The sequence below is a fragment of the Kryptolebias marmoratus genome, linkage group LG15, assembly GCF_001649575.2.
Source record: "Kryptolebias marmoratus isolate JLee-2015 linkage group LG15, ASM164957v2, whole genome shotgun sequence".
NCBI classification, from domain to species: Eukaryota; Metazoa; Chordata; class Actinopteri; order Cyprinodontiformes; family Rivulidae; genus Kryptolebias; species Kryptolebias marmoratus.
Genome location: NC_051444.1, coordinates 1,793,722 through 1,807,455, shown reverse-complemented (window position 1 = coordinate 1,807,455; position 13,734 = coordinate 1,793,722). Strand labels below are relative to the sequence as shown.

At 43.1% G+C, this 13,734-nt stretch overlaps 1 protein-coding gene across 2 annotated transcripts in view; it reads right to left on the bottom strand.

Moving 5' to 3' along the window:
• The window catches only part of rbms1a (RNA binding motif, single stranded interacting protein 1a), a 27,409-nt gene extending 13,675 nt beyond the window's left edge, over positions 1 to 13,734 (bottom strand). The window contains exons 1-11 of one of the 2 annotated variants that reach the window (XM_037979931.1): positions 13,435 to 13,734; positions 13,254 to 13,305; positions 8,384 to 8,526; positions 6,641 to 6,699; positions 3,939 to 4,030; positions 3,310 to 3,467; positions 2,603 to 2,682; positions 2,426 to 2,526; positions 2,175 to 2,224; positions 1,628 to 1,718; positions 235 to 285 (exon numbers count right to left, since the gene is read on the bottom strand). In XM_037979931.1, coding sequence (XP_037835859.1) covers positions 235 to 285; positions 1,628 to 1,718; positions 2,175 to 2,224; positions 2,426 to 2,526; positions 2,603 to 2,682; positions 3,310 to 3,467; positions 3,939 to 4,030; positions 6,641 to 6,699; positions 8,384 to 8,526; positions 13,254 to 13,305; positions 13,435 to 13,547 — 990 coding nt within the window. In that variant the 5' untranslated portion in view covers positions 13,548 to 13,734. Of the gene's footprint in view, positions 1 to 234; positions 286 to 1,627; positions 1,719 to 2,174; positions 2,225 to 2,425; positions 2,527 to 2,602; positions 2,683 to 3,309; positions 3,468 to 3,938; positions 4,031 to 6,640; positions 6,700 to 8,383; positions 8,527 to 13,253 lie in introns of both variants that reach the window. The other variant, XM_037979932.1, reaches the window with a different exon arrangement.

Sequence of the window (13,734 nt, the reverse complement as noted above, 5' to 3'; positions counted from 1 at the left end):
GAGACACTTGTCTCAGTGGAAACCATCTGTTGGACGAGTCAAAGAGTCACAAGACCGTCTCAGCTTCAGGCATTTCCTGCTGGATCCACAGAGAGGGGGGTGGGGGGGTGGGGGCAGAAAGTGGCGTCAGCTTTCGGGAAGTGGAAGAAAGAGCGCTGAGCTTCGGCCGCGGCAGCACCTCACACCCACTTCCTGTGCTCAGAAATAGTGTCGGCGTGTCGCCTTGTTGCTCACCGGGTGTTGCATGATGTACGGCTGGTGCGCCACCCAGGAGTGACTCTGCACCTAACGGAGCAGCAGAAGAAGAAAAACAACAACTTTCAGCAGCAGAACTTCCTGGTGTTTCAGCTGCTGAGACTTTTCTTTAGATTTATAAAAGTTCACATTTAACTTGGTTTACAAATATTTTCTTTACAGAAACCTGCTTCACTAAACTGTCTTAGGCTACTTTTAGCTACTGTTCAGCTATTTTCAGCTAGCCTTTGGCTGCTTTTACCTTCTAGCTAGCATTTAGATACTTTTAGATTTAAGCTAGCCTTTTCACACCTAATTTTTAGCTAGCATCTGGCTACCGTTGACTTGCTTCTAGCAAGTCTTTCGCTGCTTTTAGCTTTAAGTTACTTTTAGCTTTAAGTTACTTTTAGCTAGTCTTTTGCTGCTTTTTGCTTTAAGTTACTTTTAGCTAGTCTTTTGCTGCTTTTAGCAAGATTTGTGTTACCTTTGTTACGTCTACCTTCTAGCTAGCTTTTAGATACTTTTAGATTTAAGCTAATATTTTCATAATTTTAACTTTAGGCTTGTGTTTTGCTTCTTCTAGCTTTTAGTTAAGATTTTGTTACTTTTAGCTCGTCCTTTTCTGCTTCTAGCTCACATTTTGCTTCCTTTTTCCTTTTAGACTTTTGTTTCTTTTACCTTCTAGCTAGCTTTTAGATACTTTTAGAGTTAAGCTAGGCAATTCCTACATTTGATTTTTAGCTAGCAATTTGCTACTTTTGCTACTTCAAACTTTTGGCTGCTCTTTGTTACTTTTAACTAGCATTTTGCTACTTTTAGCTTCGAGTTACTTTTACCTAGCCTTTTGTTCATTTTACCTTCTAGCTCGCTTTTAGATACGTTTAGCTTAAGCTAGCCAATTCATACGTTTAACTTTTGGCTACCGTTTTGCTACATTTAGCTTTTTAGCTAGCGTTTTGCTTCTTCTAACCGTTTGGACTCAGCCTCAGTCTCCTCAGTCGTCAGCATCTTACCTGCAGTGAATAATGAGTCCAAACTGACCCGGTTTCGCTTCGGAGCGAAAGGTTTTTATTTTTATTTCAACAGATCAGCTGAAATATCAGCTGAATAAATCAGAGATTTTTCTTGAAATTAGTTCATCTGAAGATTTCCTTTTCTTTCCACTCGACCCCACTCCAAATGATCTGAACTATCACTTTAACGAGTTGTTTTCATCAGATCAGAACGAAAAAAAGACGAGTTTTTAAAATAAAGTGGCTTTAAAACTCCCGTGCAGATCCCTCTCCCTCCCCTCCCTCCTCAGGGTTCAACTCATCAAACCTTAACTGGTCCGATTGTTTTAGCTGAACTAAACGAACAGCTCGGTGGATTATTGGGTTAAACGTCGGCGCACCTGGTAGGCAGGAACTGGAGACATGTAGGGAGACATGGCCGGCTGCACCGTCATGATTCTGTTGGTCACTGGATACGGAGAAGAATAATACCTACAAACAAACAAACATCGACACCTTTAATGAGCTACGAACGTTCAATAAACTACGTTTTTCACACAAATCCTAAAGTCTGAGAGGCTTTTACAAACTAATATGATCCAGAAATCAATTTATTTAAAGAACAAAACGAGGATTAAGAGTTAATTTAAAGATAAATTTGGAGTTTCAGAACAAAGATTTTAAGGTTAATTCCTGAACAACAAACACAGCGGCGGTAGTATCATGGTACGGGTGTTTTTCTGCATTAAATGTCTGTTTTTTAAGTATTACTGAAGGAACTTATTCTAAATAACACCAGCTAATTACAAAAAACTGTGAGAAGAAACTCAACAACCTGAAACTCCTCAAACATTTACTGGAAACATGAGATTCACCGGTTTATTTACCAGTAAATAAAGAACAAAGCTGTTTATTTGTTTTTCTCAGTAATCTGTTTCAGAAACGTACCCGGTCTGAATGGCTGCTGACGAAGGGTCGTATGTGAGAGTCATGGCACCCTGCGGCAAAAAAATCATCAATTATTGGTCAAAAATGACAAATATACAAATAATATATGCATGCTAAGGTCGATTAGACGGCCTCCATGAACAGATTTACACCCAGTGATTACTTTCTGGGAGTTTCATTACAATTCGTCCAGTGGTTCATGTGATATTTTGCTAACAGACACAGATATGTGTTTAAAGAACAGCACGTACTAGTCTGAGGTCTCCCCTCTGTCCGTTGGGAACGAAGCCGCTGTGACCGTGTTTCTTCTTCTGACTGTCGGCGAACTTACAGAGCAGCGGCTGAGATGGAGCTGAGGACAACAGACGCAGATCAACAGCCGGACAACAACTAACAACCAATAAACAAAGAGTGGAGCGGTTTCTTACAGAGAACCCCAGAAGCTAGCTTGAGGAACTTCCCGTTGAAATGAGAGATGACAGCGTTACACTGATCCGTCGTGTCCATCCTGAAAAAAAAACAAAACACAGACAGACGTTTAAAAACAACTTTTTACCATAACAATAATTTACTTTCTGTAAAAATATGACTACAAGGTAACCCTAGCAAACTGACAAGCTAAAGCTAGCAAAATGGCAAGCTAACCCTAGAAAACTGACAAGCTAAAGCTAGCAAACTGAAAAGCTAATGCTAGCAAACTGACAAGCTAACAATAGCAAACTGACAAGCTAACACTAGCAAACTGAAAAGCTAATGCTAGCAAACTGACAAGCTAATGCTAGAAAACTGAAAGATGTTTTTAATGAAACTGCTCCGTGTTCAGCAGCTGATTTAAAGAATCCGAAGCTAAAGTTAAATTGTTTCGATCAAATTTAGTAAAAAATCTTAAGAAAGATCTGGAAGAACTCAGAGGTTTGTGTTGTGGATGACTCACAGCTACTACCACACCAGGTTTTAGCTCAGCATTCCTAAAAACAACTAGTTAAGAGTTAAAGCCTTTTTTGTTTTTGCTAAGGTGCATTACTGTGGCGGCCATCTTGATCCAGCGTTCATTGAATGAACGCTTTAATTAATGACAGATTTGTTCCTCCAGTCGTTGAACTCGTGCAGCTGCTTGTCGTCTCCACGGACAAACCTGGCAAATCCGACGCCCCGACTGTTCCCGCTGTAGTCTCTGAGGATGCGGGTGGAGACGACCTGACCGAACGGCTGCAGCATCTTCTCCAGCTCCTTCTCGTCCACCGACAGAGGCAGGTTGGACAGGTAGAGATTCGTGGGGTCCTGTTCCTGCTGCTGCTCCCGGGGAAAAAAACACAAAACAAAAGCTGAAGAAAGGACTTTGAGATGATCGAGATTCAAAAAACGACGATGGCGCTGATTTCCTGCGGCGTTGCGGCTCGTGTTAGAACCCGGACCTGCTGCACGTTCCTCAGAGGAACATTTGGTTGAACAAACACAGACAGAACCACGCGCTGCCGTCACCCACTCCATCCTCTCCGCGCAGCCGCTCGCCGCCTCTACGGTCTCCCCTGGAAACAGCGGGAGAGCGGCGTCGCCACGGCAACCGCGACACACACACACACACACGGCCACGCTCGCGCCGAGCCGAGCGACGGCACCCGGGGTCTCTGGAGAGAGCGACTTTCTGTTCACTTCAGGACCTGGTTCAGGTTTATTAGGTCCTGACAGATCCTGGGACCGAGCGCGCGCACGCACACACACACACACACACACACACACACACACACACACACATACACTCACCTTGGCCATCTGCGCCTGGATGCCGCTGGTTTTCAGAGCGTGGACGGCCTTTAAGGCAGCAGCTGGACTGTCGAAGTCGACGAAGCCGTAACCTGTTTACAGAACAATATTTACACCAGAGAACAACAACTAAACTAACCTGGTTAACTAACCTGGTTAACACCAACGACTCAACCAGTCTGAACACGACGTTCTTTTATATTCACTCATTTCTCTTTAAAGAATATTTATTCTGACGACTGCAGGAGAAATCTGCTGTCCATCCACTCATCCTGAGGACGAAGGTCTGATGGATTTTGGGGTTTTTAGGGATTCGTTTGAATCGTTCCGTTTTCCAGGGTGGAATCGTTCCGCAGCAGACAACTTTTATAGTTTTTAAATAAAAACAAATGAAACTAATCGAGGCTTTTCTCGGATCTGCAGATGGTCAGGATTAAATATTAACATACAGTCACTTAAATTTGTTAATAAAAGGTCTTTTATTTTGACAAGGCCTATGAGCTTCCTGTTAGTGATCATGATTGACCGCAGCTGTTCGTTTCTGTTTGACCAACACTCGTCTGTCCCCTCAGATGGAAGAAAACTGGTTCTGATGTTCAAGAACGACCAAAGACTCAATCCGGCCATGAACTGGAAGCTAATGTAACACCAGCGTCCCCGTCCACCAGCGTCCCTGTCCACCAGTGTTCCTGTCCACCAGCGTCCCTGTCCACCAGCGTCCCCGTCCACCAGCGTCCCCGTCCACCAGCGTCCCTGTCCACCAGTGTCCCTGTCCACCAGCGTCCCTGTCCACCAGTGTCTCTGTCCACCAGTGTCTCTGTCCACCAGTGTCCCCGTCCACCAGTGTCCCTGTCCACCAGTGTCCCCGTCCATCAGTGTCCCCGTCCACCAGGGTCCCTGTCCACCTGTGTCCCCGTCCACCTGTGTCCCTGTCCACCAGAGTCCCTGTCCACGACGTTCTTTTATATTCACTCATTTCTCTTTAAAGAATATTTATTCTGACGACTGCAGGAGAAATCTGCTGTCCATCCACTCATCCTGAGGACGAAGGTCTGATGGATTTTGGGGTTTTTAGGGATTCGTTTGAATCGTTCCGTTTTCCAGGGTGGAATCGTTCCGCAGCAGACAACTTTTATAGTTTTTAAATAAAAACAAATGAAACTAATCGAGGCTTTTCTCGGATCTGCAGATGGTCAGGATTAAATATTAACATACAGTCACTTAAATTTGTTAATAAAAGGTCTTTTATTTTGACAAGGCCTATGAGCTTCCTGTTAGTGATCATGATTGACCGCAGCTGTTCGTTTCTGTTTGACCAACACTCGTCTGTCCCCTCAGATGGAAGAAAACTGGTTCTGATGTTCAAGAACGACCAAAGACTCAATCCGGCCATGAACTGGAAGCTAATGTAACACCAGCGTCCCCGTCCACCAGCGTCCCTGTCCACCAGTGTCCCTGTCCACCAGCGTCCCTGTCCACCAGTGTCTCTGTCCACCAGTGTCTCTGTCCACCAGTGTCCCCGTCCACCAGTGTCCCTGTCCACCAGTGTCCCCGTCCATCAGTGTCCCCGTCCACCAGGGTCCCTGTCCACCTGTGTCCCCGTCCACCTGTGTCCCTGTCCACCAGAGTCCCTGTCCACAGTGAAGACAGTTCTCCATCACCATGGACTGAGAGGACCAAGAAAGAAACTCCAGAACCTCCAAGCTGGACTGAAACCTGCAGCTGTCCACATGGACGAGACAAATGTCTCCTGGAGGACAGTCTGATGGTCAGATGAGACAAAGACTGAGACAAGAAGGACGTTTGGACGAGGCAAGGTGAGGCTTTCAGACCTTGGACACAGTTGGGTCCAACAGGACAATGATCCCAAACACACATCAGAGCTGGTTTCTGATTGGATGAACCATCAGAGCTGGTTTCTGATTGGATGAATCATCAGAGCTGGTTTCTGATTGGATGAATCAGGCTGACATGAAGCTTCTTAAAGCTCTGACATCAACCTGACTGATCATTTATGGACTCTGATTAAAGCCGGGTCTGAAACCAGGAAACCAACCAGTTTAAAGGAAGTCTACGAATTCAAAGAAGAAGAAGAAGAAGAAGAAGAGGAGGAGGAGGAGAGCTGACAGATAATTATATTTAAACACTTTGCAGACGCTGCTTTTTGCTCAGTTTATTCTGTTGAATCTCAGCGTTCTCTCTGCAGTTATTGTTAAATAAATATCATCCTCAGCTCAACGCCTTCACAGAACGTGAGAACAGACTCGGTTCCAGATTTCAACCCTTTTATTTCGTGGAACGTTGCAAAATAAATAATCTGTCTGATGTTTCCGTGTCGCGCAGTTACTGTTTCCCGTTTATCTCCATAAGGGGCAGAAATCTGTCAGTGGAGCCTCCAAACCTGCCCGTCTCAGATAATCCGTCATAATCTGCTTTTGTTTTTCTCAAACTTTTGTTTCCGTGGCAACAAACGCGGCAGCAGCGAGACCCGATGATGTCGAAGCAACAGAAGTTCGACAGAAACGGAGGCAGACGCGCTCGCTGTGATGGATTATCGCCTCCAACAAGCTCCAAGTCAACCAAACTGGATTTTTAAACACAAAGATTAAAGATATTCTACAAACTAAAAACCACCTAAAGCCACAGAAATGAATGTTTTGACTCTACAGACAAAGAAAACATCATAAACTGAAGTTATGCACCTTTACACTTGTTGGTCGTCTTGTCCAGGATCGCCTTCGCAGACTGAATCTTTCCATACCTGAACGCAGAAAAACATGATGAGATTGGTGGTTTTTATTTCCAGAAGAACAACCAGAGTTTATTTGTCTGTAAATAAAAGCTGAAGTTATTATAACATGTCTGTCTTTAATAGTGACTTTAAAACATTTGATTTGTGTTTAAGTTTCCAGTAATAAACATGATGCTAATCTCCTCTGTAGCATTTTCAGCATTAAGTTAGCATTTATGCTAACTGTTGATTAGTTATCTTTGCTGATCACTGAAGAATCTGTCTACAAATATTAGTTGAAGTTTTTATAACATGGCTCTTTGAAATGTTTGATTTATGAATAACATTTTGCTGGTAAACACGATGCTAATCATGTTAGCTTTTCTGTGGCGTTTTCTATGTTACATTAGCATCTATGCTAACTGTTTTCTTCTCTGAACCCTGGATCGTTTCTGTCTGAAGAGTAGTTGGAGTTACAGAAACATGTCTGCCTTCAGTAATGACTTTAAAACATTTGGTTTGTGCAGAAATCTTTAGCGATAAACACAAAGCTAATTGTGTTAGCTTCCTGTGGCGTTTTCAATGTTAAATTAGCATCTATGATAACTGTTGGCCAGTTTTCTTTACTGAACCATGAAGAATATATGTCTATAGGTAAAAGTTAAAGTTATCATAACATATCTGTCTTTAGTAATGACTTAAAAACATCTGATTTGTGTGTAAATGTCTCGTGATAAAGAAAGCTAATTGTGTTAGCTTTCTATGGTGTTTTTAATGCTAGTTTAGCATCTATGCTAAATAAATATGGTTCTAAAGCATGTTATTGGGCTCTCTTCAGTAGGAATGAAAAAAATAAATGTAAAATAAGTTCTGCTTTGAATAGATCTGTTATTTTTAATGGTAAAATTCAGTTTTATCTGCTGTATCCGCTTATTTAAATGCTATTTATTCAGTACATTATTTCTAAAGGTTGTTTTTATATCAATGTGAAAAAACAACCATTAAATCTGCTACAGTCCACAGGGTCTACAGAGTTAGAATATATTGTTTTTTACATATAACATATAACACCAACACCAGGGTGGCTTAGCTTCGCACAAAAACAGGAAATAGGGGTATAAATCGCCTCACAATAAAGGCGCTTCAGAACCATGTTCTCTAAAAGAAGGGAAATGAAAACACCATAAAACCACCTATTAGTTTTAAAATCTGAATCCTCTCCTTATCTTGGTGGTAAAAGTCAGCATTAATGGATGTGGGCTACTTGAAACCTGAGCGGCTCAACTCTCAACGACGAAAAATCGCCTCAATTAATATTTGAAAAGGCATGAGTTGGAGCTGGAAACATTTATGAGTCAGATAATTGTCTTTTAGCGTTACTGCACTTCAACTCAAAACCATCGGCTGCTTTCATCTGTAGAGCTCAAAACTCTAAAAACGAAACGTAATGAGACAGTTTGGGTTTCCTTGAAGGATCGCACAAAGACCTATGTGTTGGGGATGACTGTCAGCTACTACCACACCAAGTTTTAGCTCAATATCAGTAAAACTGGCTGAGTTTTTGTGTTTAGGTGTTGCTGTGGTGGCCATCTTGAATGGGATTGACTCCAAAAGTCAATCAGTTGAAGACGTTCATCCAACCCCATGTTTCAGCAAACGATGATACGATGTTCATGCTGTGTGTGTGTGTGTAAGTGAGTGTGTGTGGACTCACTGGTGGCAGAGTTTGACCAGATCGAGGTCTGTCGTGGCAGGAGGCAGGCCTCGGATGTAAAGGTTCGTTTTGCTGAGCTGCTCCAGGCCTGTGCTGCTGCTGTTGCTGCTGCTGCTGGGACTGGACGGAGTCATGGGGTACGACTGCACACAGGAAGCCTACTGTTAGGATGTTTAACCCAATTTAAGCCCGGGCCAACAGCGGTCACAAGAACATCCCGTCTGCGTGAAAGTGGAAGCACAGGAACATACGAGGAGCGGGAGATTTTAAGCTCCGCCCATCGGGCACCAACAGGGTGAACTGGCAAACCTTCAGGTGTTTTATGTTACCTACCACACCACCACAACCAATCTGGAACATTTCACTCCAGCTCATATATTAAAAGGGATAGTTCGGCTCTTTCAAACTTTAGTTATAACCTACAGTGACACCTGTCATGACAAACACCCCTTTTTACAAACTTTTCTAATTATAAATGATATTCAGGCCTCCAAATTACCAACTTTCCTTTACGTACAGATTGCCTGCCAACCCCACTGCATGTGGCACCGGGACAGAATCTGTTTGTTGTTTTATTCATATTTCACCATACAATACGTCCAGCAATGTTATTAGTAGAAATACTGCCTTTGTTGTGCTGAAAAAGATGTTTTCTCAGGAGATGTGGTGGCATTGGAACAAATTATTCTAATTTCCATTATTTTTAATGGAATAAGAACAGATTCAAATCAGAAATTTATGTTGAAATCACCTCTTGGAACTAATTTAATTCACTTTAAGACTACTTTATAATAATAACTGACATGTTCTAAATAGCTCGTTGAATGATCTCAGTTTAGAGAAAAAGAATTGAACTCTGATCAGATTGACAAGCTAATGGCTAACTGACGAGCTAACAGCTAACTGACAAGATAACAATAAGATAACAGCTAACTGATGAGCAAAGTGGTGAGCTAACAGCTAACTGACAAGTTAACGGCTAACTGACGAGCTAACTGGTGAGCTAACAGCTAGCTGACAAGTTACCGGCTAACTGACGAGCTAACTGATGAGCTAACTGGTGAGCTAACAGCTAACTGATGAGCTACTGGCTAACTGACGGGCTAACTGGTAAGCTAACAGTTAAGTGACAAGCTAAAAGCTAACTGTTGAACTAACTGCTAACTGATGAGCTAACAGCTAACTTGTGAGCTAACAGCTAAGTCATTAGCTAACGGCAAGTCCAACTGGGGCCAAGACCAAGGTGGATTGCGTCCAACTTAAAACAACTCTTTAACATTTTATAGCGATTTATGCTAACACTATTTTATAAAACTTTGTACCACAACAAATTTTATATTAAAAGGGTATTTCAGTAGAAACACTATTATTTTCCAGCTGGAAGTGTTTACAGTGCTACAGCTAGCTGCTGATGTTGCTATTAGCATTTGCAAAAAACCCTGAAATTCTGTCTTTAAAAACTGACGTTGATGTAAAGATTTAAATAGTGTTTGTGTGAATCACCATTAGCTGTTTTAGGATGGTAGCAATCTACTTTGTTCGGACTAGCCGTTAGCTCGTCAATCTGCTCAAAATTAAAATTTAATCTAAACTCTATTCTTTATTCTAAATTGAAACCATTTAAAGAGTAGGGCCTTATGATTTCAGTAAAAAGTCACAGAATTGAATATAAAAACTGGACAACTTGAATAGAGACGAGTAGTGGCGTTCGAATATCCATCCTTAGACTCAAGAAAACAAAGAAGAAGAATGCTAACGTTAACTCGTCCCTTCAGCAAACTGTTTTTGGATTTTAAACGCATCATCAGAAGCGAGACATGAGTTAATTAAAGATTTTACAGCTTTAAAAATGTAATAAAATACACAGCTATAAAAATAATAAAGCTACGAATCAGGCTGATAGAGTTTACCGGGACCTCCGGTAAAAAAATAAGACAATAAAGCTACATTTATAGAGAATTAAATATCACACATTATATTTCTATTAATATTGATAAAATATGGAAGGACTTTTCTTTTTTTTCTGTAATTTTAGTTTAAATTTGTCATTATTCATGAACTCTTTAGTATTTCTTTATTGAACTGTTCAAAATGTATTAATCCACCGTACGGTAAAACAATTTTTAGGTGAATATCTGTTGTTGCATCAGAAAACATGGAGTTCAGAAAAACAAAGTTTGGATTTCATAGGGCTCTAAAAAAGCTATCTATCAAATGTATTATTTGTTAATAATCTTTATAAATAATCAAAAAATCTGAATTATCAGTTTTAGTAGAAGTCTTAAATTATGATTCTGTCCACCCAGAAGCAGGCCGTTATGAATCACACCGGGATTAAATGTGCCGGGTTTTTTCTCCGTGCTTGTAAGCCACTTACACACCACATCGCCCTGCGAAGCATTTCCTTCCCTTTACTCATTCATTCAAATCGCTCCCAGCCACAGAAACCCTCCGCAGATCAGATCAAAGGCAGAATAACACCATCTGTCCAGAACCAAAGGAGAATCCACTTCAAGAGCCAAAGATACGCAACTCCATTTTAAAAAAAGGAAAGAAAACAGACTCATCTGTCCTTTCATGGTGAAATGTTAGGAGTTTCTTCTACAGATTGAGGTCTGTTAGCTGCTCCTTAGCACAAAGACCAACGAGTGTCTATAAAATTTGCTAAGTCTCTTAACGATCTTTCGGGGAACGCAGAATGATCTTCGAGCTCCTCCAATGATTTCTTAAAGCTCTTTCAGTGAACTATTGTCACCAGGGTCTGCATCAGATCTTGAACTGGTTTAAAACAGGACCTCAGCGGTCTTTCTGTGATCTCTCAACGAACGCAACATTTTCTGTGAACTTTCAGCTCCATCTTGTCGCCTGTAGCCAAGCATTGGAGGGTCCTGGGTCCAGACCTTCTCTCCAGTTGGTATCAGCGATGGAGAACATAGAACCAACCCTTAGCAAGAACTAGTCGAACATGTCCTGCTCCACGCACAGCTAGTTAACCTCAGTTCTTACAACTGGTTGCAGTCACCAACCTGTAACCTTCGCTGTCCCATCAGCCAGGGGTGGTTCCCCCATCTTCATCCCCTCCTGACGAGACCGAAGGCTTCATGGTTCTGGAGGGGCGCTTGGTGATCAAGTAGGAGGCTACCACGAGTCAAAGATGATGTTCATCTTGGATTATTGGATTACTGATGGCAGAGCACCAGAATCGGCTCATATTTAGACCCGAGACACACGGTCACCTGTGACCTGTGACCTGTGTACACCGGTCACCCCAGGTGTACTCAGAACCAGGTGTACTCAGAACCGTCTCTTGGTCACTCAGTGATCTCTGCTGGTCTCTGCAGGGCGGCGTGGTTGATGGTGCTCTCAAATACTTAGTCTTTGGTAGTATATTGGGTACTACCACATCAATAGCTAAGATCAGACAGGAACCAGAAGTACAAGCTTACAGTTTATATTGAACATAAACTAACCAAGCCTTTAATCTTTATTCTGGTTGTAATATTTCAGATGTTTGACATGTGAACGTTCTGTGCAGTAGAATGCTAAAAACACCACAACATAGATTCTGTTTCTGTCCCACAACAACTGCATACAAATATCAAAGTTCCTCTGTGTTGCTAGTATTATAGTATTTCGGAGGGGTCCAGGTATCTGGGAGTCCGTTCCTGAGTGACGGTAGGGTGGAGCGGGAGATGGACCGATGGACCGAGGACTTGTCCACAGTTATGAGGTCACCGTTCCAGAACAACAGGGCTGAGCCAAAAGACAAAACTCTTGATTGACTGGTCGCTCTACATTCTCACCGTCGCCTGTGGTCATGAGGTTCGGATCAGGACCTGAAGAAGGAGATCTCAGGTACGAGTGTCCTCTGTCTCTGCCGGGCTGAGCCTTAGAGACAAGCTGAGGAACTCGGAGAAGACCTGCAGAGTCCGAGGAGGTGATTCAGGAACCTGATGGGATTTTCCAGGACAGATGGAAAGGGTTGTATATTCTCTGGTTTTGGAATGCTAAAGGATCCCCCAGGAGGAGCTGTTGCTCCACAACCCCACCACAGATAAATTAGTAGATAGAAGCTTCATCTTGTTATTCATTTTGTAAAACGCGAAAACCAGGACTCTGTGAGAACCACCAGTGGTTCCTGCACCACAGTTTCAGAACCATGTCTGTAGGTCACTCAGGTCTCCGTAGAACTCCATGGAAATTGCAAATAAATAAATAAACATTTGGTCCCTGGAGGAGTGCTTAGTGATCCCTGGAGCTAATGTTCGGGGGTCCGGTGGTTCCCCAACGGTGTCCGTCCTGTGGAAGAGGGGCCCTTAGGGGCGCAGCTCGATGATGACATTCACAAGGGCATCTACGTGCAGCTGATTACCGCTGAAAACTCCTTCCTCCCTGCAGGGATTCAGACACGAGGTTCAGATCAAGTAACACGTTCATCCGGATTTATCCACCGAACACCTGAAGGGGTGAAAGGAACCTCGGATCGGGATCGCTCTGGAAGTGAAAATCTTGAATGCGGGCACTCTGACATCCTGTGCGTTACATGAGGACATGAAGTCCTCTCTCCGGATTCACCCACTCATTAACCTATAAAATGGACTACAGCCAGCGCCGTATATTGGACAGAGTTGGCCGGCCGCTGGACAAAACAAGGTTATCCGGATGGAATGGTTGAAGAGTCGGTCGGAGCTGCAGATCCATCCAGCTGCTGTTTCCTCTCTGCATCATTTACTGATTATCTGAATTAATTCAAACAAAAAAAAGACATCTGATACCCAGAAAGGGCTTCCCAATGTCATGTGTTGGTTCAGAGCTGAGCTGTGGGAGGAAAAGTCGGACAGAAAATAAAAGATGTGGTTTTCAGACCTACCTGCTTTCGACTGGTCGCTTTCAGCGGGTTTCCTGTGTTTGCAAAAATCATTCTGGAGGTAAATCAGATTAAAAGAAATAATGAGAACAACTGAGAGCCGGTGGGTCTATAACATCCTGGCCGGCTGGCGAACAGCACAAAGACTCAGAAGAAGAGGAGCTCTGACAGGAGCCGGACCAACCCTGCACTCCGGTTCATTGATCCGCGGCGTACTGCTGCAGACCGCTCGGCTCGGGAGTCCCACCTACTACAGACCGAACCATGTCCGCCTCTGCAGGGTGGGTCCACATGCATGCAGCCGAGCCAGAACCCGGCCAGAACCCGGCCCGGACCCGCGCCGGCTCGATGAGAGAAAAAAATAATAAATAAAAAAGCAAATGGAGGCGATATGTGCGCGCGGCTGGGTTCAGAGCGCGCGAGGGGACGGGGTTTTAACGGGTCTGCGCCTTTCTGTCGTCCGTCCGCACATACCGAGCATTCC